The sequence below is a fragment of the Lygodium microphyllum genome, chromosome 6, assembly GCF_053477565.2.
Source record: "Lygodium microphyllum isolate KBCC chromosome 6, Lygodium_microphyllum_v1.1.10, whole genome shotgun sequence".
Taxonomy (NCBI): domain Eukaryota; kingdom Viridiplantae; phylum Streptophyta; class Polypodiopsida; order Schizaeales; family Lygodiaceae; genus Lygodium; species Lygodium microphyllum.
Genome location: NC_141140.1, coordinates 105,200,387 through 105,226,405, shown reverse-complemented (window position 1 = coordinate 105,226,405; position 26,019 = coordinate 105,200,387). Strand labels below are relative to the sequence as shown.

The 26,019-nt window shown below is 45.7% G+C and overlaps 1 protein-coding gene across 1 annotated transcript in view; it reads right to left on the bottom strand.

Annotated features, from left to right (window-relative positions):
• Positions 1-25,273, bottom strand: part of LOC148034902 (P-loop containing nucleoside triphosphate hydrolases superfamily protein) — a 149,014-nt gene extending 123,741 nt beyond the window's left edge. The window contains exon 1 of the mRNA XM_087679855.1: positions 24,887-25,273. Within this exon, the coding sequence (XP_087535981.1) occupies positions 24,887-25,248 (362 nt within the window). The 5' untranslated portion in view covers positions 25,249-25,273. The remainder of the gene's footprint in view (positions 1-24,886) is intronic.
• Between the last annotated feature and the right edge of the window lie 746 nt (positions 25,274-26,019).

The following is a 26,019-nucleotide window of genomic DNA, read 5'->3' as shown; positions in this document are numbered from 1 at the left end:
ACCTCGACGATGCGACCTGCTGTCCACCTCGAAGTCTGCTGCAGTCTGCACTGTCTGCTGTCAGAAATCTGCGAACAGAGACAGAGATCTGCACGGCACCGGTCTGTAATCTGCGACAGAGAATGAATGGGAAGACTGCTGGAGACCTCAGGTATAAATAGCCGAAATCTGCCCAAAGAATAGGACAGGTCGGCTGCATTAAATGCAGCCGACTGGGCTGCAGGCAGTCGGACTGCCACGTGGCAGTCCGACTGTGCAGCCCTGGTGCAGCCCTGGCTATGATCTCTCTAACACCCCCTCTCAGAGCCTGGGCAGGGCAGAAGCCTGAGGGATCTGGAATGTTGCCGAAGTAGAGCCTGAGGAAGAGCCTTCGTAAACAAATCCGCAAGATTATCCTCCGTCTTGCAATACTCCACAGTGATGGTCTCATCCAGAAGCTTTTCTCGGATGAAGTGGTACTGGATCTCAATGTGCTTCGTCCGGGCATGAAAAACAGGGTTCCTTGCCAAGGCAATGCAACTCTCATTGTCACATCGCAGCAATGTAGGACGAGTCTGGGGGCACCCAAGCTCCTCCAACAATCTCCGAAGCCACACAACCTCGCATGTGGTGGAAGATGCGGCCCGATATTCCGCCTCAGTAGACGAAAGGGCTACCGTGGGCTGCTTCTTGCTACTCCAAGAAATAACACCTGCACCCAAAGTAAAGCAGTAACCTGTTGTAGACCGCCTGTGGTCCACGTCACCGGCCCAATCCGAGTCGCTCCAACCTGCAAGTACAAGATCTGACCCATCTGTCCCTGCGGGGTAATGAATCCCCAAATCAGACGTCCCCCTTAGATACCGAAGTATCCTCTGAGCAGCCTGCCAATGCACCGTCTTAGGTTCACTCATGAACCCTGCCAAGAGCCCAACAGCAAAACATAGATCAACCCTGGTGTTGAGAAGCCAAATCAAAGACCCTATCAACTGTCGATAGCGGGAAGCATCCGCCAAAGGAGAAGCTGAATGGGAAGTGGCCTTCCAGTTCGGATCCATAGGAGTAGAGAGGGCCCGACAATCTTCCATCTCAAAAGACACCAAGAGTTCCTGTACATATCTCTGTTGAGAGAGAAATATCCCCCTCTGAGACTGAAAAATCTCATGTCCTAAAAAGAAATGGAGTAGCCCCAAATCCGTCATCTCGAACGTCCGATGTAAAGCTGACTGTGTCTCCTGGACCTGCTGTGCATCATCACCTGTGACAATCAAATCATCAACATATAATACAAACAGCACACAACCATCCTCGGAAGTGTGAACATACAGCTGCGGATCGGCCTTGGACCGCCGATATCCCAACTGAGTCTGGAGGAACGAATCAATCTTCTCGTTCCAAGCTCGCGGGGCCTGTTTGAGACCATACAGGGCCTTCTTCAACTTGTAGACTTTCCCATCTGAAGAACCAAAGCCAGGAGGCTGCTCAACGTAGATCTCCTCCTTCAAATCACCATTCAGGAAGGCCGACTTCACAGCCAGCTGATAAACAGGCCATCTCCTATGGCCAGCCAAAGCAAGAACAGCTCTAATGGTTGCCATACGAGCTGTAGGGGCAAAGGTGTCATGACAGTCAATCCCTGGGCGCTGGGCAAAACCCTTAGCAACAAGGCGAGCCTTGTGCTTATCCAAAGTACCATCACTGAGATATTTGGTCTTGAAGACCCACTTGACTCCAATCACCTTCTTCTTCGGGGGGCGTGGCACAAGTGACCAAGTGCCATTCCTCTCAATAGCCTCCAACTCAGCTTCCATAGCTTTCTTCCATGGGGCGGACTGTAAAGCCTCCTTCACGGAGATGGGCTCTCGATCCTGCATAACTCGGGACATCAAACAATAATTGGAGCACACAAGCTCCGAAGAATGCGCCTGGTGCCTCCGTGACCGCCGCGGACCATCCTGTGGTCCCCACTCCTCAGGAACCCCCTGGATCCCTGAATCACGGAGTGTGTCACGGGCCCAGCGAGGAGGAGGCCGAACCTCCCCTCGTCGTTCTCCATCAGTAGAAGACTCTGGAATGTCCACCAGTGGTAACTCCTCAGAAGGATCCGGTGGAACAGTAGACTCTGTGTCAGAAACAGAATCATAATCAAACGGCACAGGCTCCAGTGGAACTGTAGAAGGAGCCAAACTCTCCCCTGGATCTCCAAGAACGGGATGCTCCTCACCCGTTGAAGAAGCCGGAACCTCCACAAACCGCACATCACGGCTAGTATATACATCCCGCTTGACGGGATCATAGAGTCGGTAGCCTTGGGACTGGGAGCTGTAGCCAACAAATACCTGTTTGCGGGAAGCCGCTTCGAATTTGTCACGGTGAGCTTTGGGAATGTGAACATAGGCATCACACCCAAAGACCCGAAAGTAAGAAACATCTGGCTTCGACCCAAAATACGCCTCAAATGGAGTCATCCCTTCCACGGCCGAAGTAGGAGATCGGTTAAGAATGTGGACTGCAGTAGCCACAGCCTCGGCCCACAGAACCTGGGGGGTCTGTCGGTGCTCCATCATGGTGCGCGCCATCTCGATCACACTACGGTTCTTCCGTTCGAGAATACCATTTTCTTGTGGAGTATTCGTATTGGCAAACTCCTGGTGAATTCCTCTATCTGCACAAAACCGAGCAAATTCATTAGAGACAAATTCACCTCCCTTGTCGGATCGCAAGGTCTTCAACTTCCGGCCTGATCGGTTCTCCTCAAAGAGAAGCCAATCCTTGAAGTGCGAGAAAGCTTCTGATTTTAGTGCCAAAAAGTAGGCCCATGTCATCCTGCTATAGTCATCCACGATCAGCATGAAGTACGAGCTCCCACGCAGGGACTCATTCCTCATAGGGCCACATAGATCCGTAGATACTAACTCCATCGGTGAAGTAGACCGCCGCGAAGCGGTGTGGGGAATAGCATCCCTATGCTGCTTCCCCCTTATGCAGGAGACACATGGCTGCTGGCTCACCACTATATCCGGCAACCCTCGAACAAGCTGTCCCCGTGACGCCTTCCGAAGATAGTCATAGTTCAGGTGATCATACCTAGCATGCCATAATTCAGACTGTGACTGTGAGGTAAGAAGAAGAGTAGAGAGGGCAGTGGAAGACTTCAGTTTGTAAATGCCGTTCTCCTCATATCCAGATGATAGAACCTTCCTCGATTCACGATCAAGGATTCGCACTGTAGAACTGTCAAACTCCACCAGAAGACCAAGGGAACAAATCTTATGGACTGAAAGGAGATGGTACCCCAATCCTGGTACATGCAAAACCTCTGAAGTATGGGTGCCACCTCGTCCATCCGGAATAAGCTGCATCTTACCTCGACCTGCAATAGAAACTGAAGAGCTGTCTCCAATGAGAACCTGCCCACGCGACGGGCGCAGCTGGGCAACACCATCTGATGAAGGAGTCATGTGCCGTGAGGCACCACTATCAATAATCCACTCTCGAGATTGGGAAGCCGCCATCGCAGCATCAGAAGCATTCGGTGAAGCGTCCTCAATGACAACTAAATGTAGAAATGCAGCTGATGAGGGTGCAGCCACCGCTCCAGAATCCTTGGTGTCCTTCTTCTTGGTGTCCTTCGAGTCTTTATCAGGGCAATCCTTCTTCCAATGGCCAGTCTTTCCACAAATATGGCATGTGGAGTCTTTGTCCTTGTCCTTCTCCTTGTCCTTCTTGGACTTGTTATCCCCCTTCTTCTTCTTTTGGTCCTTCCCCTTCTTCTGAGAGGCTTGACCTGTCAACGCCTCCGTCTTGGAAGCATTCTGTCCCTTTAACTGTTCCTCTTGGTCCAAGACCATAGGAACCAACTCCTCCCACCGAAGAGTAGACTCGCGCCCCGAAGCAATAAGGGCAGAGTAAAATGTACCGAATCGTGGCGGCAACTGGGACAATAGTGTGATCGCCATGTCTTCGGAGGAGATCGGCTTCCCCGCATTCTGAACCTGCATCTGTAGCTGCCTTAGCTTGTTAATGTGTTCCCTTAGCGAAGAAGACTTATTGACGGACAAGGTCCGCATCTGTACCTCCAAAGAAACCCTCTTCATTAGGGTCATCCGATTGTACATTTGATCAAGCTCCAGCCATATCTCACGAGCCACCGTCAAGTGCTCGATGTGAGCGATCACGGCTGTAGTGTATGATAGAAAGAGAAAGGATCGAATCCTGGCATTCAGTTTGTCCCAATGAGACTGGGCCCTGGCCAACTCCGCACGAGCATCGGAAGAGAGTTTGGACTCATCTCTTACCGAGGGCCGGTCAATATCTTCCTGTACCAACTCCGCCAAATCATAGGACTCCAGAATGGCCAACATCATAACGCGCCAGATGCGGTAGTTGTCGCCGTCGAGCTTCTGATCTGTAGGAAGAGCCGGTAGGACAGGCACCTTCCGGTCCATAATCGCCTGGAACTCCAAGTCCATCTCTGTAGACATCTTCACCTGCAATGCCTTCTCAAACGCAAAAGCAGCCCCCTCTGACTGAGTAGACTCAGCCTGCTAAGGCTCTTCAGCGTCCCGAAACTTCTTCACCCGCCGGAGGCGATGAAAAAGCAAAACCTGCACTTTTAGGTTGAAAACTCAAACTTTCTCCGCGACAAACAGCAGTAAACAGCAGCAAATCCACCACCTGTACTCCTTTCCTGTGCGCCCACACTCGTTTCAGCCTTGTTCCAAGGCACAGCCCTCCTGTCTGCCCTTAAACGCAAAAAACGCAAATTTGTGTCGCGATGGAAACTCCTCTTCAGGTTGATTCTGCGCTCAGTCAGCCCTCAAACACTGCTCTGATACCATGTCAGAGTGCAGCGGTGCGGAAGCGTAGGACTGAGAGTGAGAGAACGCAGAGAGAAGGGAGAGAAAGAGACAGTGTACACTGAAAATCTGCTGTATAAAGAATGCTGAATACAAAGATATACATGGGCGCAGTGCGCTGGACTGCGTGTCTCCACCTCGACGATGCGACCTGCTGTCCACCTCGAAGTCTGCTGCAGTCTGCACTGTCTGCTGTCAGAAATCTGCGAACAGAGACAGAGATCTGCACGGCACCGGTCTGTAATCTGCGACAGAGAATGAATGGGAAGACTGCTGGAGACCTCAGGTATAAATAGCCGAAATCTGCCCAAAGAATAGGACAGGTCGGCTGCATTAAATGCAGCCGACTGGGCTGCAGGCAGTCGGACTGCCACGTGGCAGTCCGACTGCACAGTCCGACTGTGCAGCCCTGGTGCAGCCCTGGCTATGATCTCTCTAACAGAAAAAAGATACAGATGGCAACCCCATCATGCTTGTTTTGTATATGGATGATATGTTGCTAGCTCTAGGAAAAGAAAGACTAGCTTGGATGCTCTCAAAGATCAGTTGAAATCAGCTTTCTCCATGAAAGATTTGGGAAATGTAGAGCATATATTGGGCATGAGGATTTGCAATGATAGAACGCAAAAATTGTTGTTCTTATCTCAAGAGGAGTACATTGAAAAGGTACTGGACAAATTTAACATGGCTATAGCTAAGCCTTTTGGGGTGCCCTTACCTCCATATCTTAAGCTTAGCAAAGCCAACAGCCCAAAAGATGACATAGAAGCCAATGCTATGAAGGGAGTCCCTTATGCATCACCTTGTGGCTCTCTTATGTATGCTATGGTCGCTACTCATCTAGACATTGCTTATGTAGTGGGAGTTGTCAGCAAATTTATGTCAAATCCTGGCAAAACACATTGGAAGGTTGTCAAGTGTATTCTTCGATATCCAAAGGATTCACAAAGAAAGTGTATTTGCTATGGGCAGGGTGTACTTAGTCTGCAGGGTTATTGTGATGCAAACATGGCAAGTGACTTGGACACTCGCAGATCCACTAGCGGGTATTGTTAGCAGTCATGTTTGTCATGTCTTGTCATCTCCTGCCTGTGAGCCTCAGTCTGAGTCAGACAAGGACTTTAGGAGCTCTGACTTGTCTATCACTTGTTTTGACGAAGAAGGTAGCTCATTCTAGAGCACTCAGTTTATTGCATTTCAGTGCATTTTCTCCTCTAGTCGGGATTTTATGTGCATTTCCCGGGGCAGTTTCTGCATTCTTCAGCCTACCTCACCTGCCGGACATTGTCCACCCTTTTCGAGATTTTTCTGAGCATTCTTGGCATTTTTACCAGCATTAAATGCTGGTGGGATCAGCATTAAATGCTGGTCGACATATTTATGGCCTCAAATTTCAGGTCGGCCAATTTTTGGGTTTTTTGGCTATTTATAGCCATTTCCCACTTGGCAGTCAGTTGTATTATCATCTTCCCTCCTTCTTTGGTAGGTGCACACTCCGACTCCGTCATCTTCCTCCGTCTTCGGTGCTGCCGTCATCATCAGCCTGATCTGGTGCCCTCACTGACGCTGTGGGCTGCGTGCAGGGACTGATTAGTCCATTTCAGTGTATTCAGCATTCATTTCAGTCAGTGCAGATTTTCTTCCTTATTTTCTGCTCTCTCTCTCTCTCTCTCTCTCTCTCTCTCTCTCTCTCTCTCTCTCTCTCTCTCTCTCTCTCTCTCCGTGTTCGTATTCCCTCTTCCGCAACGCACTCTCACATGGTATCAGAGCCTGACTGAGAGCACGGAGAACCTAACCTTGTGGAGAGATACCTCACCCCTCTTCTGCTGCTATCACCTCATCTCCAACTGCCCAGGCGGCCCCTCCAGGTGGCCATTCTTCTTGCGTTTGCTGCCACGTCATCAAACGACTCCTCCTGCTTGCGTTTACCATCAGGCGGCCTTTTCTTCAGCTGGGCGACACATCATCAGGCTGCATTTTGCAGATCTGGTGGTCGTTTCCACTCTTGGCGGCTCATCTCCTGCTGGCGACCCTCTCTCAGGCTGCATTTTTTGTGCTGGCGGCTTCTGTTCTGGTGATCTTCATCAGATACCCTTGCGTTTTGCAGCTCCAGGTGTTTCTAGGCTATCACAGACTGTGTTTTGGTGGTTGGTGACCAGACTGCTGGTCCTACTTCGGCTTCGGCATAGTTTTCTTTGGTGTTTGGTGTTTTGCAGATTGGAAGATGTCTTCTCATCAATTTACGGGCTTTGATGACTCAGATGATGAGCTTTTGTCTCGACACTCATCTGAACAGAGGCGTGATTTCTATCACGAGGACCGTCATCCGGAGTCTATTCCTCTTTCCCATCCCCCTTCTATTCATGTATCTCGGCAAGCCCCTTCCAGTGGGCCGAAGATGCAGCCTTTGGTACCCCCTGTACAGGTACCCGCTCTTCCTCAGCTGCCCAAAGAGGACCGGTTGGATGGCTCCAACTTTTCTCTATGGTCCTGCAAGGTGAAGTGTATCTTGGACTCCTTCGATCTTTGGGAGCTTGTTTCTGTTCCTATTCCCCGGCCCAAGGTGGATCCCGCAGATGGGACATCTATGGATCGTGCAGCCTTATGGAATCGGCTTAATTCTAGAGCCAAATCTTTCCTCTTTCTGAGTTTGCAGGATTCTGTCCTTATTCATGTTCACAAGCTGAAGACTGCAGCAGACGTGTGGAGAAAGCTCGCGTCTCTCTATCAACAGAAGACGTTTGCCAACCGGATATCTCTCGAAAAGAAGTTGCGGATGCTCATTATTGATGATAGTCCTTCCATGAAGGACCACATCAACACATTACAGGATATGAGGGATGAGCTTGCATCCCTCGGTCGAACGATATCTTCTGAAGACATGGCTATGATTCTTTTGACTCAGCTGCCATCGCCTCGGTTTGATGTCTTCTACACCAGCCTTCTTACATCAAGGACCCGTGACAAGCTTCTATGGGAGGAGCTATCCCCACTTGTCTTGGAGCATGACAAGCAACTCAAAGAGGTCAGTGCTAGTGGATCCAACTCCACTAGAGCCTTTGTTGCAGGTTCGGGAGGACAGAAGAAGAAGAAGAAGAAGTCAAAGGCTAAGAAGACGGACAGTTCTTCAAGCTCTGACTCAGATTCAAAGAAACCGAAGTGCCCACACTGTGGGAAAGGGACACATCCCAAGAAGAAATGCTGGAAGAAGTACCCTCACCTTCGTCCGAGAGCGAAGGGTGGATCTACATCGGAGCCTTCTTCTACCTCTACACCAGCTGTTACCCATGAGTCAGTGTTCCTTCATATCCATGCTTTGGAGGAGGATCCTTCTTCCGTGGTTGCAGTGTCTTCTGCGCAGCCTTGGTTAGTGGACAGTGGTGTTTCGAGTCATATGACTCCCCAAGGTGATTTGTTACAGGATCTCCGTCCATCAGAGGGTTTAGTCACTATTGGTGACATTTTATCGGTGCCTATTAGTGGTGTTGGCACATTGCCTTTGTTTACCGACAAACCTTCGAGCTCCTTTTCATAGGCCCTACATGTTCCGGATTTGGGCCTTCCCCTCCTCTCAGTTTATGGCCTTACGAGGCTTGGCACACGAGTCATCTTCACCGAGCATGCCGTTGTTATTGAGGATTCTTTTACAGGAGTTGTCTTATCTACAAGTTGGCAGGAGAGCGAGCTTTACACGCTCCATTCCCCTTCTTTGATGCACGGTCCTCCGAGGCAGTCTATTGCTACACCCGTTCCCGCTAGTGCACCTTCTATTCCACAGGTTCCTTCCCATCCCCTACCCTCTCCTCCGGTGGTTCCCTCGTACCTCCCATCCCTTTCAGAGGGAGGCGATCTCGGTGATGCGGCTGTGGATTCCCTGGCCCCTAGTGTTTTAGAGGGGGGTTCCCAGGATCGTGAGAAGCTCCTTCAGCAACAGTCTACATCGTTGGACTTCATCGACCTTGGCATTCCTCTTGCCACCCCAGGATCCATTTCTCCCTTGGCCTTCAGCCACATCCAGGATCTGAGAGGGGGTGTTAACAGTCATGTTTGTCATGCCTTGTCATCTCCTGCCTGTGAGCCTCAGTCTGAGTCAGACAAGGACTTTAGGAGCTCTGACTTGTCTATCACTTGTTTTGACGGAGGAGATAGCTCATTCTAGAGCACTCAGTTTATTGCATTTCAGTGCATTTTCTCCTCTAGTCGGGATTTTATGTGTATTTCCCAGGGCAGTTTCTGCATTCTTCAGCCTGCCTCACCTGCCGGACATTGTCCACCCTTTCCGGGATTTTTCTGAGCATTCCTGGCATTTTTACCAGCATTAAATGCTGGTGGGATCAGCATTAAATGCTAGTCGGACATATTTATGGCCTCAAATTTCAGGTCGGCCAGTTTTTGGGTTTTTTGGCTATTTATCTCTCTCTCTCTCTCCGTGTTCGTATTCCCTCTTCCGCAGTGCACTCTCACAGGTATATCTTTACAGTTGGTGGGGCCGTATGTAAAGAAGTGAGCCAAAAGAGAAAAAAGAAGAGAGAGATGATTGCAAAAGAGAGAGAAGAAGAGTGTAGAGGAGAGAAAATGACTAGTCAAGGAGAGAAAAAGACTGAAAGTAGAGAGAGAAAGACACGAAATGTGAGATGGAAACCATAGAAGCTGAAAGAAAGCTTGAAGTTGAAGAGACTTTGTATTATTACTAAATGGTGCAAAAATAAAGTCCCTTACATCTTACATACCAACCAGTGTAGCTAAATAGAGAGAGAAGGACAGGAAATGTGAGATGGAAACCATAGAAGCTGAGAGAAAGCTTGAAGATTAAGAGACTTTGCATTATTACTGAATGGTGCAAAAATAAAGTCCCTTACATCTTATATACCAGCTAGTGTAGCTAGTATTTTCCCACATTAATAATCCCAATTTTGTTGCATAAGCATTGTATATTCATTTTTCATTCACTTCAGTATTCATTGTCTTCACTATCTCTAAGTTACCTTAACCCTAACCCTAACTTATTAGAGTGAAGGAGTACCAAAGCATATGACCAAGACAAAGAGTGAACAAAGAGAGAAGAGAGAGAAAGAGACAATGAAACGCAGAGAATCTACAGTGAAGAATGTTGTATAAGGATGCAGATATGTACAAGGGTGCAGAGAGTATGTCTACGTATGTCTCCACCTCGAAGATCTCACACTCCGTGAACCCCCATGGCAGTCTCCACGGTCAACAGCCTAGAAACCTGAGATCAAAACTGAGGAAGTGTGTGGAGATTGGGGCCAATAAATAGCCAACAGAAAACACAAGAAATAATGCAGGTCAGCTACACTAAATGCAGCCGACTATACAGCAGCTATCCGACCTGCACTAACCAACTACAGCAAAACTATCCGATTGTGCCACGTGGCATCTGCACTCCCTGTCACCTGCTGTACAGACTCTCTGCCACCTGGACAGCTTGATACTACTGCAGAAAATTGCTCAGATCTGAAACTGCATGTCCATGGAATGCCAATCTCTAACACCCCCTCTCAGATCTTGGACACGACAGAAGGCTAAAGGATCTAGAGTGCTGTCAAAGTAAACAAGTCTGCAAGATTGTCCTCTATCTTGCAGTAGACCAAGGCAATAGTCTCATCCAAAATCTTCTCCCGAATGAAATGGTACTAGATGTCAATGTGCTTCGTCCGAGCATGAAATATAGGGTTCCTGGACAAGGCAATGCAACTCTCATTGTCGCACTGAAGAACAGTAGGACCTATCTACAGAGGCAGTCAAGCTTCTCCAAGAGCTTGTGAAGCCACACTATCTCACATGTGGTAGAAGACCCCGCCCGATACTCCACCTCAGTTGAAGATAGGGCAAACGTGGGTTGCTTCTTGTTGGTCTATGAAATAGCACGAACACCCAAGGTAAAGCAATAACCTATTGTGGACCACTAATGATCCACATCGCCAGCCCAATCTAAATCACTCCATCCTATAAGTACGGAGTCTGCATCACCTGCACCTGCTGGATAATAGATCCCAAGATCAAGTGTTCCCCATAGGAACCACAAAATCCTCTGAGCAGCTTGCCAATGACCATCTTGGGTTCACTCATGAACCCGGCCAACACACCTACAGCATAACATGAGTCAACACAAGTATTGAGAAGCTAGATCAAGGAGCTAACCGACTGCCTATAACGAGTAGCATCCGCCAAATGAGAATCTGAATGAGTTGTAGCCTTCCAATTTAGGTCCATAGGTGTCGTAAGAGACTTGCATCCCTCCATCTCACATGTAGTCAAGAGCTCTTAGACATACCATTGCTGGGAAATAAAGACCCCCCTCGAAGTTTGATAGATCTCATGACCGAGAAAGAAATGAAGAAGTCTCATATCCGTCATCTCAAACTTCTCATGAAGCTATCTTCATTTGCTCGACCATCTTGGAATGGTCACCTGTCACAATCAAGTCGTCCACATAAAGGACAAACAACACAACCTCCATCGGAGGTGTGAATATAAAGCTAGGGGTCGGCCTTGGAATGCTAATACCCCAACTTCTCTTGGAGGAACGAGTCAATCGTCTCATTCCAAGCACAAGGAGTCTGCTTAAGGCCATAGAGAGTCTTCCTCAACCTTTACACCTTACCATCAAAAGAACTAAAGCTTGGATGCTGCTCAACATAGATCTCCTCTTTATGAAGAAAACTACTAGGATTTGTACTTGAGAAAACATGAGTGTATGACCATGACAAAAACACAAAGAGACAGACATAGACACAGAAAGCAAAACTCAAACCCTAAACGCAAAACCCAAAACTCAAACACAAGCAAAAGAAGGGAGAGAAGAACACAACTCTAATGTGAATGAATATTGTAAATGAATATGTACAGATACTCAAGGGCAGAGCAAAGTGTCAAAGAGAGTGACACCCACTAGAGACGGATCCCAAGTCTGTGACCACCAACGGAGTGTAGAATGGAGAGGATGCAGCAAACATTAGTGTCTGGAGGACCTGGAGCACCAACAAACGCAAGCTGGACAAGTATGGAAGAGGGCCGACACTTATCACCTCATGAGGAGCTATCACCTAATGGAGAAAGCTATCGCCTGGAAAAAAGACACCAAACGCAAGCTGTAGATGCAATCACCAACTGCCACTAGGTGATGAAGAGATCCAAACGCAGCAACAAAAGGTCATCTACTAAGGGAGATGGGCTGCCAGCTATCGCCTACACACTAGAGATGCAAACGCAACAAAGGGAAGGTGTAGCAGCAATCACTGGGCCTAGACAACCACGAGTGTGTGGACTGATGGTTGAAATCTACACTCGAGGGTGAGAAATCTACACAGATGGGATAAGGCTAAATGGGGGCAATTTGTCTATTTATAGATGTTAAAGGGTGCCCCAAAGAATTAGGGTTTTTGGAGGACCACTAAAACTCTCTCAGACCGCTTCCCTTTCTAGGGTTTTTCATTATTTAAGTGTGTTTTGAAGCTTTTTAAGAATGCTAATCAGCTGAAAGGTGTGTCTTAGCTCAACACCCCCTCCCATGCCCAAATTTGAGCCGAAAGGTTAGACCAACCACTTTGATTTTTACTTACCCCAAGGCATCCCACCCCAAAGAAGCGAGGGCATCGAACAAAGGGTACACATTGGCTGCCCAATGGCCTACCAAGACTACAGAGGTGATGGTTATCTTACCAAGGAAGTCCAAGTGGTCACCCCAGAGAGGACAGGGCATCGGACAAAGGGTGCGCATCAACTGCCTAGTGGCCTACCAAGCCCTACAAAGACGGATGGAACCACATTTAACTTTTTTTTTTTAAAGTTAAGTGAGAGTTAAATTTTATGGGATGCGGCCGGTTGAGTAACAACGACCCAAAAGATGGGAGTAGGGAGGGTACACTCCACACATCACAAAACAGTACAAGCTTACCCATCCACTCGAGGATGTCAAGGACAAGGAAAAAAGGTGATGAGGTATCCATGTGATAAAGGAGTATAGTGGTGTGGTAACAATACCCGCCAGTGAAAACAGCTTAGGAGCCCCCCAAGGGGTGCTCTACACAATAAGACAAAGTATGCTACATGCTGAAAAATGCTCATGCAGTAGGTGCCACTTGGACAGTGTCCCTCGTGGGAAAATTGTTCACTTGCCCAAGCTTCCTAGTACAAAGATGATAAAATCATGCAATGCAAAGAGAAAAGGTACAACGGGGGGGAAGAAGCTGATATCGAAGAAAAAGAGTTGAAGCCTGTAGAATACCAAAAAGAGTAGGAACCCCCTCTCAAGGCTTGCCTTTGCATCTTGCGAGTTCTTGCCACTGTTAGTTTTCCCTCCCGAAGAAGAGGCAATCAACCCCCTTTGCTGTGAATAAGGCTATGATGAGGATTTCTTGTGGACTTGATCGTGCAACCTCGCAACGCAAAAACTGACACTCAAACTCATAGAATGTCGGCAATCTAGGCTGTTAGATGATGTGCTAGATGAAATTGAAGTATTTTTCAGACAACTTATTCAAGAAGAATGTAACCTAATCGTCGTCGAACTTTGAAGAGCCACTAGAGGCGAACTCAACGAGTAAACGCCTATACTCAACCAACTTGACTTTCAAATCATCCCCTTCCTTAATAGAGAACTCTTGAAGCTCAAAGTTGAGATTTATGCGTCGAGTACAATCTCAGGCCGCATAGCAATCGAGAAGGTGACTCCAACGCTCTAATGCAAGCGGGAAGCGTTGTAACTGAAACTGAAACTCAAGAAGCAATCCCTACATCAGCTCAACATTGGCTGTAGCATTGCGGGCTCTCCATTGACAGATGTAGTCAAGGGGAGCAAGTCAAGGGTCTGGTTTAGGCTCTAGACCAACGACAAGATCCCAAAGACCCTGAGACTCAAGCACTTGTTGCATGAAATTTCACCAAGTGGTAAAATCCGACCCGTTAAAACAAGTCTTATCCGTGAAGGCATATTTGGTTGTTGCAACAAGAGTGGTAGGGCTAGGTGAGGGATAATGGGGAAAAGTATAAGGTGGGTAGGATGGGGGAGTAGAATACACTTGGGAATGGGCCTCGGAGTGCCCACTAGGCATATGGTGAGTGTGCAAGGTGGATCCATTGGTAGGGATGGGCTAACTAGGCATGGGCATGGTAGCCACATGGGTAACCCAAGGAGATGGAATGGGAACACGTGGAGCAGAAGATGGGAATACCTACATAGGTGTAACCCAAGGAGAGTGTGAAGCCGCACCATAAGTTGAGGATGGAAAACTTTGTGTCTAAGTGGTCGTGTGAGATGTGAATCTGGGGGTAGTGAGAGGGATGCCCATCGCAATCATCCCAAGTGCTATGGGTGTGCTCATTTGAGAAAAAGTGAGAGGCACTTGTTGAGAAACCCTTCACCCACAGTTTGCGTTTTTACATTTCTGTGTTTTGTGTTTAGGGTTTGCAACCCCAAAAAGGGGCGCCAACCTAGACTGACTACGTCTATTTATAGGGCACTCTCTCATTCATTCCTCACGGCTGATTCCTTCAGTCTGTCACCTCTTCTCTCCAGCCTCTCCACTCCCCTCACACCCCTTCAAGAGGACATTGTGGTTCGTGGTTCGTGGCTGTCTTTATCATCTTCCTTGTGCTACGGCACCCTTGTTCCCTTGTATCACATTCACTCCATGATTCAGAACTTCATCATTCCATTCATTAGAGTTTTTTCTCTCCTCTTCTCTTCTCTTCTCCATGTTTGCCGAGTTCACTCCGTGTTCCTCCCTGCAAACCCTACTATCTCGATGATACGTCATCTTTTGACATGGTATCAGAGCTAGATTTGCTCAAACAGTGGCAAAGATCCTCCTAAAGCATGTTTTGATAAAAGTCTCTATAATCGACTATATCTTGTCTCATCATCAATGGAGATATCTAAACTAGGACCACAATTGAAAAAGAGGTATTCTTCATAAGCATAATTTGCTAATGAATTGGCAAACTCATTTCAATATCGTGGAACCAGCTGAAGAGACATTCTCTCAAACTTGTTGATGAGGTTCATAGTATCACAATAATATATATGAAGGATGGGATCATATGCATTTCAAAAACTTGCTCAGAGTTTCTTCTCTCTTCTCTTCTCTTCTCCATGTTTGCCGAGTTCACTCCATGTTCCTCCCCGCAAACCCTATTGTCTTGCTAGTACGTCATCTTTTGGGAGTGAAGATGGAAGATCCAACTCCTAGTGTGTGTGATGTGGATGTGGAGTGTAAACCAAGGTTTTGGAAAGATGATGAGAGGTAATCAAGCTATGATGTAGAAGAGGGTGGGATGGGAGGGAATTGAGAAGTGTGTGTTACATGCTCAAATGAAACAGAAGCTGTAGATGTACCTAAATTACCTCTACCTCAAGAGCCCCCTCTATTGAAGTTCACATACGCAAAGCTATCAAGATCCTGTACCACCTCAAAAGAAGAAACAGGCGAGGGTTCTGATTCATGCAACTCAAAAGGATTGTACAAACCTAACACTGGACCTCGCTCAAATGATGAAGATGGATGAAACCGGTCCATGACTCACATAAAGCGGTAGTCCCTTCAATTAATACCTGGTCTTTTCACACACTCACACAAACACAAACCTCACTCCCTTGCTCAACACCAGATTGGCCCCAAAGTCCGGCGCCCCTTTCGGTATTTCTTTATCAATTAAAAGACGGAAAGTTATAAAAATGAAATGTTCCAAAGTACAAAACCTGTGAGCAACTGGCTTTCATTTTCTCTGAGTAAATTTCAGCTACATAAGGACAGTACAACATATCCAGAACAACATGGAGATGCTTTCTAGCCAACTCAATTGAAGGATACCATGACGATGTGAAGCGGTGAGTTACATGAGAGGGAGATGGAGAGGCAGAGTGAGAGGAGGGGGAGAAAGAAAAGCACTATCGATGTTTTCCTTTACCTAAACATTTCTTTGGAAAAGCTAGTAAAGGGCTTCGAGCACTAGTTCAAGACCACGAAATGCTTGAGAATACAATAATTATTATTTGCAGAATGCCAGAGCAGGGTGACGGCCATAGCTGTGGATAGAGAGTTTGCTACAAGTTCTAGGGTCCAAAAATAGTAACTCCCTAAATTTTAGGGATGGTGACCCCTGCATTCCTCAAGTTATTCTGAGCAACTTTTATCATTGCAACCACATCAAAAAGTGTAATGTAGCTCAATTACACTGACTTTTATTCCGTGGACATTCTCACATGTGCATCTTTTATCTTGGCCAGGCTCATTGTCCTGCACCATCTCCAGTGGCTAAGCACACAGTCCCAAACCACTGGCTTTCTATTCTTCAATGCCCATTCAATCTGATCCCAAGGCTCAGCCACACCATTATTCCGATTTATCCCAATGGCTATCTCTTCTGGTCATGCAAAGATCCCCTTAATCCAAGAGAACTCTAGGGGTAAAAAGCAACAGCAACTAAAGAAAAGAAAAATAAAATATTTATATAAGTAAATAAGAAAAGCAACTGCAAAAGGTATCACCACCTAGTGACACCAAATGTTCCGAATGTCGTATATCCTCCATGATCAGAGAGGTGGCCAGCCTCCCCGACCGGTCCGCATGTGGTAGTAAAATTGGTAGAAGGGGTGTAAACATCACCGTACTTGTTGTGATAGTACTCCTCAAAGACCTCCTCTGTCATGTGGGTGAAATCTGGAATAGGAGTAGAAAAAGAAGGTGACGGTGAAGGTGGAGTGTTGTCCTCCTCACTGAGTCCATAATGCCATCTCAAGGCCTCCAGTGATGATGGAGAAGCCTGGTAGGATGTCATAGGAACTAGAGAAGATATTTGTGACATTGTGATTCGGTTATGAGTCGAATTGTGTGCCTCGCGCAAAACCAAGCTCTCCACAATATCCGCAAGATACTCTTTATAAGAGCACCAGCTTTGATACCATGTGAAGAAAACTGCTAGGGTTTGTACTGAGGAAACATAGTGTATAACCACAACATAAACACAAAGAGACAGACAGACACAAAAAGCAAAACTCAAATCCTAAACGCAAAACTCAAAACTCAAACACACAAACTCAAACACAAACAAAAGAAGGAAGAGAAGAACACAACTCTAATGTGAATGAATACTGTAAATGAATGTAAGAGTGCACAGATACTCAAGGACAGAGCAAAGTGTCGGAGAGTGACGTCCATCAAAGACGGATTTCAAGTCTGACCACCAATCGGAACATAGGATGGAGAGGATGCAACAAACACAGGTGTTAAGAGGACTTGAAGCACCAACAAACGCAAGCTGGGATGGGTGGAAGAGGGCTGGCAGCTATCGCCTCATGAGTAGGAGTTGTTGCCTGATGGAGAAAGCTGTCGCCTGGAGAGAAGACACCAAATGCAAGCTGTAGATGCAATCGCAAGCACAGCTGCCGCCAGGTAATGAAGAGGTCCAAATGCAGCAGCAAAAGATCGCCTAATGAGGGAGATGGGCTGCCACCTGTCGCCTACACACTGGAGATGCAAATGCAGCAAAGAGGTGGCGTGGCAACAGTCGCTGGGACTGGACAGCCACGAGTGTGTGGACTAATTCTGGCTGAAATTTGCACTCAAGGGTGAGAAACCTGCATAAGCGGGATAAGGCTAAATGGGGGCAGCCTATCTATTTATAGATGTTGAAGAGTGCCCCAAAGAATTAGGGTTTTTAGGGGACCGCTGAAACTCTCTTGGACCACTCCCCTTTTTAGGGTTTTTCATTAATTAAGTGTGTCGTGGGGCTGTTTAAGAATGCTAATCGGCTGAAAAGCGTGTTTTAGCTCAACACTCCTTCAACTCCCCATCCAAGAAGACAAACTTCACATCAGCTAATAGACTGGCCATCTCCCATGGCTAACCAAGGCAAGAACGGCACGAATAGTAGCAATACAAGTTGTAGGGGCAAAAGTATCGTGGAAATCAATGCGTGGGCACTGTGCAAAACCTTTAGCAACAAAGCAGGCCTTATGCTTGTCCAACGTGTCATCACTGCAATACTTGGTCTAGAAGACCCATTTGACTCCAATGATCTTCTTATGAGAAGGCTTCGGCACAAGGTACCAAGTGTCGTTCCTCTCAATCAACCCCAGCTCCTGCTCCATTGCTCGCCGCCACTGATCATGTTGTAAAGCCTCCTTCACAGAGATGGACTCCCGATCCTACATGGCACGAGTCATCAAATAGTAATTAGTGCACACAAGCTCGGTGTGGTGTGCTTGGCTCCTCAGAGAACACCACAGGCCATCCTGCGGCGGCTGTCACTCCTCAAGGACTCCCTCAATCCCTACATCACAATGAGTATCATGAGCCTAATGAGGAGGAGGCCATATCTCGCCTCGTCGCTCACCGTATCTGCTGAAGTTTCTAGAAGGTCCACTAACTATTGGGGTGCAATCGGCGAGTCCAGGGACTAAGAACTAAGCTCCTCATCCAAAGAAGAGTCCTCAAGAGGCACAAGCTCCAGAGAAACAGTTGCTCGTGCTCAACTATCACCGCGATCTCCAAGAACAGGGTATTCCTCACCCCCCCTAAGGCTGGAACTTCCACGAACCAAACATCATGGCTCATGTAGACATCCCGCTTAACGGGATCATACAATCAATAACCTTGAGACTGTGAGTTATAGCCCACAAACACCTATCTTTTGGAAGCTACTTCAAATTTGTCACATTGTATTTGCAGGATGTGAACATAGGCATCACATCCAAAAACCCGAAAATAAGAAACATCCAGCTTAGACCCAAAATACGCCTCATAAGGGGTCATACCCACAACAATAGACGTAGGGGATCTATTAAGAATGTGAACTGCAATAGCCATAGCCTCAACCCATAGACATTGAGGTGTCTGTCGATGCTCCATCTTGGTATGGGCCATCTCAATCACATTGCAATTCTTCCTCTCCAATATGCCATTCTCCTGAGGGGTGTTTGTATTGGCAAACTCCTAGTGGATACCAAAACCTGCACAAAACCGAGCAAGCTCATTAGAAAAAAATTCTCCGCTCTTATCCAATCGTAAGGTCTTCAGTTGCCGGTCCGATCGGTTCTCCTCAAAGAGCAACCAATCTGTAAAGTTGGAAAAAGCCTCCAACTTCAACTTTAAGAAATAAGCCCATGTCATCCTGTTGTAATCATCCACAATTAGCATAAAATACAAGCTCCCTCTAAGGGACTCCATCCACATCGATCCACAAAGATCGGTTTAAACAAGCTCCAAGGGTGTTGAAGACAGCCTCGAAGCCTTGCTGGAAACAGCATCACAAGTTTGCTTCCAGCAGATGCAGGAGACACAAGGTTGTTGACTCACCACAATATCCGGCAAACCTTGAACAAGTTGTTCCCTAGACGCCTTCCATAGGTAACCATAGTTGAGGTGGCCAAACCAAGCATACAAAAGCTCGAACTGTGTTTGAGAGGTAAAATGAAGAGAAGTCAAGGCAAAAAAAGACCGCAATTTATAGACTCCATTCTCCTCATAACTTGAAGCAAGGACCTGTCTTGATCCACGATCAAGAATCCGAAAAGAATCCACATCAAACTCGAGCAAGAGGCCAAGGGCACAAATCTTGTGCACCAAAAGGAGATGGTATCCCAAGGCCAACATATAGAGCACCTCAGATGTATGGACATCACCTTGCCCATCTGGAATAAGATGCATATCTATTATCACCCAATCCCTGATGCTATCACCAATGAGAATCTAGCCATGCGAAGGCCGCAAATGAGGAACACCTGTTGAAAAAGGAGTCATATGCTAGGAGGCACCACTGTCAACAATCCACTTCCGAGTGTATGGAGCCATCAATGCAACATCATAAGTCTTTAGGGTCGATGCCTCAACCACCTCCGAGTAGAGGAAAGCAACTGATGAGGGAGCAACCACCCCTTCGAAATCCTTTGAAGATTTCTTCTTTTTCTCCTTTCCCTTCTTCTCCTTGTCAGGGCAATCCTTTTTCCAGTGACCTGTCTTGCCACAAATGTGACAAGTGGACTCTTTTTCCTTGTCCTTCTTTGATTTATCCTCCTCCTCCTTCTTTTGGTCCTTTCTCTTCTTCTAAGAGGACTGACCTACCAAAGCCTCACATTTAGAAGCATTGGTCCCTTTCAACTGCTCCTCTTGATCCAAGACCATAGAAACCAACTCCTCCCACCAAAGAGTCTCAGACCACCTTGAGGCAATCAAGGCATAATAAAAACCACTAAATCAAGGCGGTAACTGTGAAAGAACAGTTATCGCCATGTCTTCAGAAGTGATCACCTTACCTGCATGTGAAGCTACCTCAACTTGTTAATATGCTCCCGCATAGAAGATGACTTGTTGAAACTCGTGGTCCTTATCTGCAGTTCCAAAGAGAATCTCCCGGGCCATTGTCAAATGCTCTATATGAGAGATCACAACTATAGTGCATGAGAGAAATAAAAACGAGCAGACACGAGCATTGAGTTTGTCCCAATGTGCCTGAGCCTTTGCCAACTCCATCTTATCACTTGAAGAGAGTCTAGACTCGTCTCGCAAAGGACGATGAATAGCCTCCGTAACAAGCTCTGCCAAATCATAGGACTCCAAAATACAAGCATCATAGCTCGCCAAATCCAATAGTTCTCACCATCGAGCTTTTGATCTAATGGAAGGGCTGGTAACACGAGCATCTTCTAGTCCATGATCACCTAAAATTCTATCTTGACTGCAAAAGACATTTTCACCTACAATGCCTGCATAGAACACAAAAAGCAACCCCCTCTAAGTGTGTGAATGCAGCCTACTAGGGCACTTTTCCACTCATCTTGCCCCTTTCTCACCCGCTAGAGGCGATGAAAAGGCAAAATTTGGACTTGAAGGCCCAAAACGCAGCCTTTTTCCTTCTCTAACAGCAAAAATCAGCAGCAGCAGCAGCTTCAGCAAATCTGCTCCTTTCTCATACGCCCACGCTCGCCTCATCATTGTTCTAATGCGTAATCCTCCTGCTCACCCTTGGAACGCTGAAAACACAACCTTGTGTCACATTAAAATCTCCTCTTCAAGTAGGTCCAATCCTTCAATGCTCTGATACGATGTCAGAGTGAAGCAATATGGAAGCATATGACCAAGACAAAGAGTGAACAGAGATAGAAAAGATAGAGAAAAAGAGAGTGAAACGCAAAGACTCTGTAGTGAAGAATGATATATAAGGATGCAGATATGTACACAGGTGCAGAGAGCATATCTGCATATGTCAACACCTCGAAGATCTCACACTTCGTAAACCCCGAGGGCAGTCTCCACGATCAACAGGCTAGAGACCTAAGATCAAAACTAAGGAAGAGTGTAGAGACTGGAGCCAATAAATAGCCAACAAAAAACACAAGAAATAATGCAGGTTTTGTTGAAAAACACGGATCTAGAGCATGGCAGCTATGGAGGTTGGAACTCAAAGTACAAACTCATGAAGACATAGACTAGACAAGACCAATTGTCACACAAGTGAATTAGGTTCCAAGATTGAGACTTGGACTCATAAAGACATTCTTGTGTGTAAGGACAATGACATTGACACTTGATTGAAAGGACAATAGCATTACTTGAAAAGTGAACCAAGTACATGTCTTTATAGCTTTCCAACTTCTCCACTCTCCTCACTGTGCTTATGGGATACAGCACCTCATCCTGCAGCATACATCATTTGTCTATTTCTCAACACCCCCCCTCAAATGATGAATCTCTACCCTTGCTAGCTTTTGCCTCCCCTACATACAAAGATGGACCAAGAGACTAGCTCTATGGCAGCCTAGTCAAGTTAAGGCTTGAAATTGTACATTTTTGGTAGGGTTTTAACAAAGTCAAATCCAGAAAGATCCACTATGGGAAAAAACATACAATAAAAATTCTTCAAAACAATCTGGCAGAGTTATTGATGGTAGCGGAAGCATCTTCTTCTTCTTTTTCTTCATTCATGAACTGGCTCTGGTGATGATCACTTTGCACTTGTTGGGCTCTTTTCTTGTGGAAACATTCACTGGCTACATGGCTAGTCTTACCACAATAATGGCATGTCATCCGACTTCTATTGTCGGTGTTGAATCCTCGACCTCTTCCTTTGGGTCCAGTATCTCCTCTAGTGTATAAGAGATTTTCCCTTGAGCTAGTCTCTTTTACATCTTTGCTTTTAAATTTGCTTTCTTCATCAAGCAGTGAGTGCTCAATATCTTTGAGTAAGAGACTCAGAACATTACTTAGAGCGGACACAAGGTTCTCATATGGATCCTTGTTTACACTTGCAAGCAGTGTATAGCTATTGCTTCATCTTCATCAATATTCTTTTTAAGAGTTGCAAGCTAGGTTTTTAAACTCTTAAACTTATTAATGTGTATGGACATGGAAGCACTATCCTTTATATCCAGCTTATAAAATTGCATGAGCAATTTTACCTTTGAATTCTTTGCTTGAGTACCAAAGATCTTGTCAAGCTCTTCCCAAGCCTTTGTAGCATCTCTGATGCCGGAGATATGATGCAAGACATCATCAGATAGTCCCCATGCAATGATGCCTAGAGCTTTGTTGTTCATCTTCTTCCATTCTTTGGTTTTTAGTGGAGCTACTGCAAGTATCCCGATTTCTGCATCTTCCTCCTTGTCATCTGTATCTTCTTCCTCATCTTCAAATAGGTCCCACAAATCCTTCCGCATGAGGTGGTATCAACTGAGCTCTGATACCATGTTGAAAAACACGGATCTAGAGCATGGCAGCTATGGAGGTTGGAACTCAAAGTACAAACTAATGAAGACATAGACTAGATAAGACCAATTGTCACACAAGTGAATTAGGTTTCAAGATTGAGACTTGGTCTCATAAAGACATTCTTGTGTGTAAGGACAATGACACTGACACTTGATTGAAAGGACAATAGCATTACTTGAAAAGTGAACCAAGTACATGTCTTTATAGCTTTCCAACTTCTCCGCTCTCCTCACTGTGCTTATAGGATATAGCACCTCATCCTGCAGCATACATCATTCGTCTATTTCTCAAAAGGTTTTAATGCAACCAATTGTACAGCAGTTGTCCCACCTACACTAACCGATTGCATCAAAATTGTCTAATTGTGCCACGTAGCACCTGCACTCCCTGCCCCCTGCTGTACAAATTGTCTGCCATGAGGATTGCCTAGTACAACTGCAAAAAACTGCTCAGATTTGGAATTGCATGTCCAGGGAATACCAATCTCTAACATAACTGTATTCTATACTTATAAGTTTGTGCTTTGTCGTACAATTGGTTTTGTGGTTTCTGCATTTAGATCATTTCTTTACCCCTCTCAATGAAGATAGACTGCTACAATATAGAATCCCAACATTATGCTGACAAAATTGCGTACCCAACCCAAAAACACACGCACACACATACGCATAAACATGGCCAATATCAATAATCTAAAACCTTAGATGAATCATTTAGATTTTATTCCATTTCTTGCCGTAACCAAGAAATATAAGTGGCATGTTGTCACCAATATGTGTTTTTCTGGCCTCGAGATTAAGATATAATTAACTCATACCTCTTTGGGCAAGCACAATATTGTGTAAGTTGTTTACGACATCGACAAATCCATTAATGGCACGGGTTCGATTGTCGAGACAAAGAATGAGTAATTATTTAATGTGCACATGCATAGTGCACATGCATAGTGCACATTTAAATCATTGTGTCTTTTTGAACCTTAGTTCAAAACTTTGGGTTTAATTGTTAAATTTGGATAGGATGCCAAAGTTTAGGCCAACACACCCAATTTAATCATTTGAAGATTAAACTTACATTATGGTATGCACAAATGTGGGAAAAGCTTAAACACATTGGAATTAATCATGGCAGCTTTTGCATCAATCATAGATCATGATAGTTGGAGGAACATCGACATTCTGCTACTCTGAAAGACTACATTTCAATCCCTTCACCCACTATCCACACCTATCCAATGTCTTCTTTAATATACCCTCAACTTGGAGGACCGTATTTCACTCCCTCAACAAAGCACATTCCTTCTATAGATGTTGCCATCTTGATCAACTCTACGATACTGCAATTACCTTGAGCCACTCCATCAAGCACTCTCCTTGGCCCACCCTCAACCTTGGTCTTAGAAACATAGAGGCCTAAGGCCCATCGTTTTATCATTTGATTTCCATTTTTCTAACAATTCCATGGTCATTCTACTCACCCAATCTCCCCATATATCTAGATGGAGGCTTGGAGACTTCCAAGCCCTCGTGGCCTACATGTAGAAATTTCTCCTCGCACATCAAAATAAGTCAAGACAAAAGGCACAAGAAAATAAGAATATATAGTTCCTCTCTCCCACAAAAGCAATGATGTGGCAACTTTGAGGCTACTTCAACTCCTCGCTTTAGTACATGAGGATCTTGTCAAACACTCATGGTTAAGCCCAACAAGTCATCATGCATAGCCATGGCTTCCTCAACAATTACATGTACTTCAACACCAGTGTGACAATGGATCACATGATCAACCATTAGTTCTATACATAGTCAGCCTGCCTCCTTTAATGTGAATTACTATCCACCAGCTCATTCTAGCATTGGGTACCTGGTTGTGGACGTATCCACTTGAAGCACAAACTAACACGATTCTAATACTAGCATGGGTTGCTCACCGAATATCCCCATATATAGTCCACATCACCCGCGCTATGCCACATCCTATATAGCCACACCATCCGTATAAATAATATACGTAACATGTGATAGTATGATAGCTATCCGGTTGGTTTTGCTGGACTTATAAAGATGTTAGTAATCTAATCGGACTTTATTTATATCATTCGACTTGAAGCTCATTTTCTACTCAATTTCTTTTATGCAAAAGTAATATTGAACTAGGCAAGAAGGTCGTAGCACATCTTCAAAAGGAACCTCACAACCATCTCCTAATGAGCTTGTAGGCTGTAATATCGACAATTGAACAGCTATGGAGGTTCTTCTTCAAAGAGGTAAAAGCTCCTGCGCACAAGAAATACCAATGTTCCTACGAGTTGCATGAGCTTACCTTTGCAAAAATTCATCCGGCAACTTGCCATGGCAGATATCCCTGAGGGTGGGCCGGGTTTCCTGTGCAACGCGATTCGAAAAGTCCTCGTCGGAGCTCTCCTTCACGCCTTCATCGTTATCTTTCAGGCTTACGGCTCTGATCCTCACGGCATGTGCAACAGCTTGGGAGCCCCATAGACGAGAGCCACAGCGTAACGCAGCAGGCCTTACGCGAGGAGACAGAACGAGAGACAGACGAGCATCGAGGTCCTTGCACGAAGGAGGCAACACATGTGCATGCGAGAAGAATGCATACATTTTCTGTATCTTTTTGGCCTGCCTAGCAAGGCTACGCCATTTGCATCTTCTCGTAACTTTCATTGCATCAGCTCGTAGCTTTCTTTTATAATGCGAGATATTATTATATGAGAGACTTAGTACTTGCATCATACTGGGCTCTTACAAGGGGGAAAAAAAGGGACCACAAAGATGATTTATTCCGAAAAACTGAGAAAAAAATATAAAAATAAAGATCCCTTAAGTTGCACATGTAAAGAGTCCTCTCAAGCCAATGGGTTGGTGGCGTAGTCGTTTGGGTGTGGATTGAGTTACAGGGGTGTGTGAGTTCAAACCCCATTCATTGCAAAGTTATCATCTTTGATTCATTGGTGGAAGAGGTACATGTAGCCTCCACCAATGGCCACCTTGCTACAAACATTTATTGCAAATGGTTGATAAGTTCAAGCTTTTAATATCATTCATGACCATCAAATTAGTGGGGATTTGGCTACACATACATTGCCTCCATGCGTGCTAACATAAGCTGGCTCTAAAACTGTATGCACAAAACATCTACTAAAACTTTAGTGGTCATCCAAGCACATCATCCATTACAAGGCACTTGTCTACCCAACCCCAAGCCTTTCAAAACTAATATTAAAACTCCTCCCTACTAGCAGCTAACATTGACCACTCCACCAAAAGACAACATTAAATTCATTTTCCTATTTTTCTCATTTTGGCAATTGGTTAGCCCTTGTGTGAAAGCCAAGATAAATTATAGGCCGAGGGGAATCTCATTGGGTGGATCAGTCTGAACCCTCCTTAATGTTTGATCAACACAATTGTAAGCCAAGCTCTTTCAAAAACAAG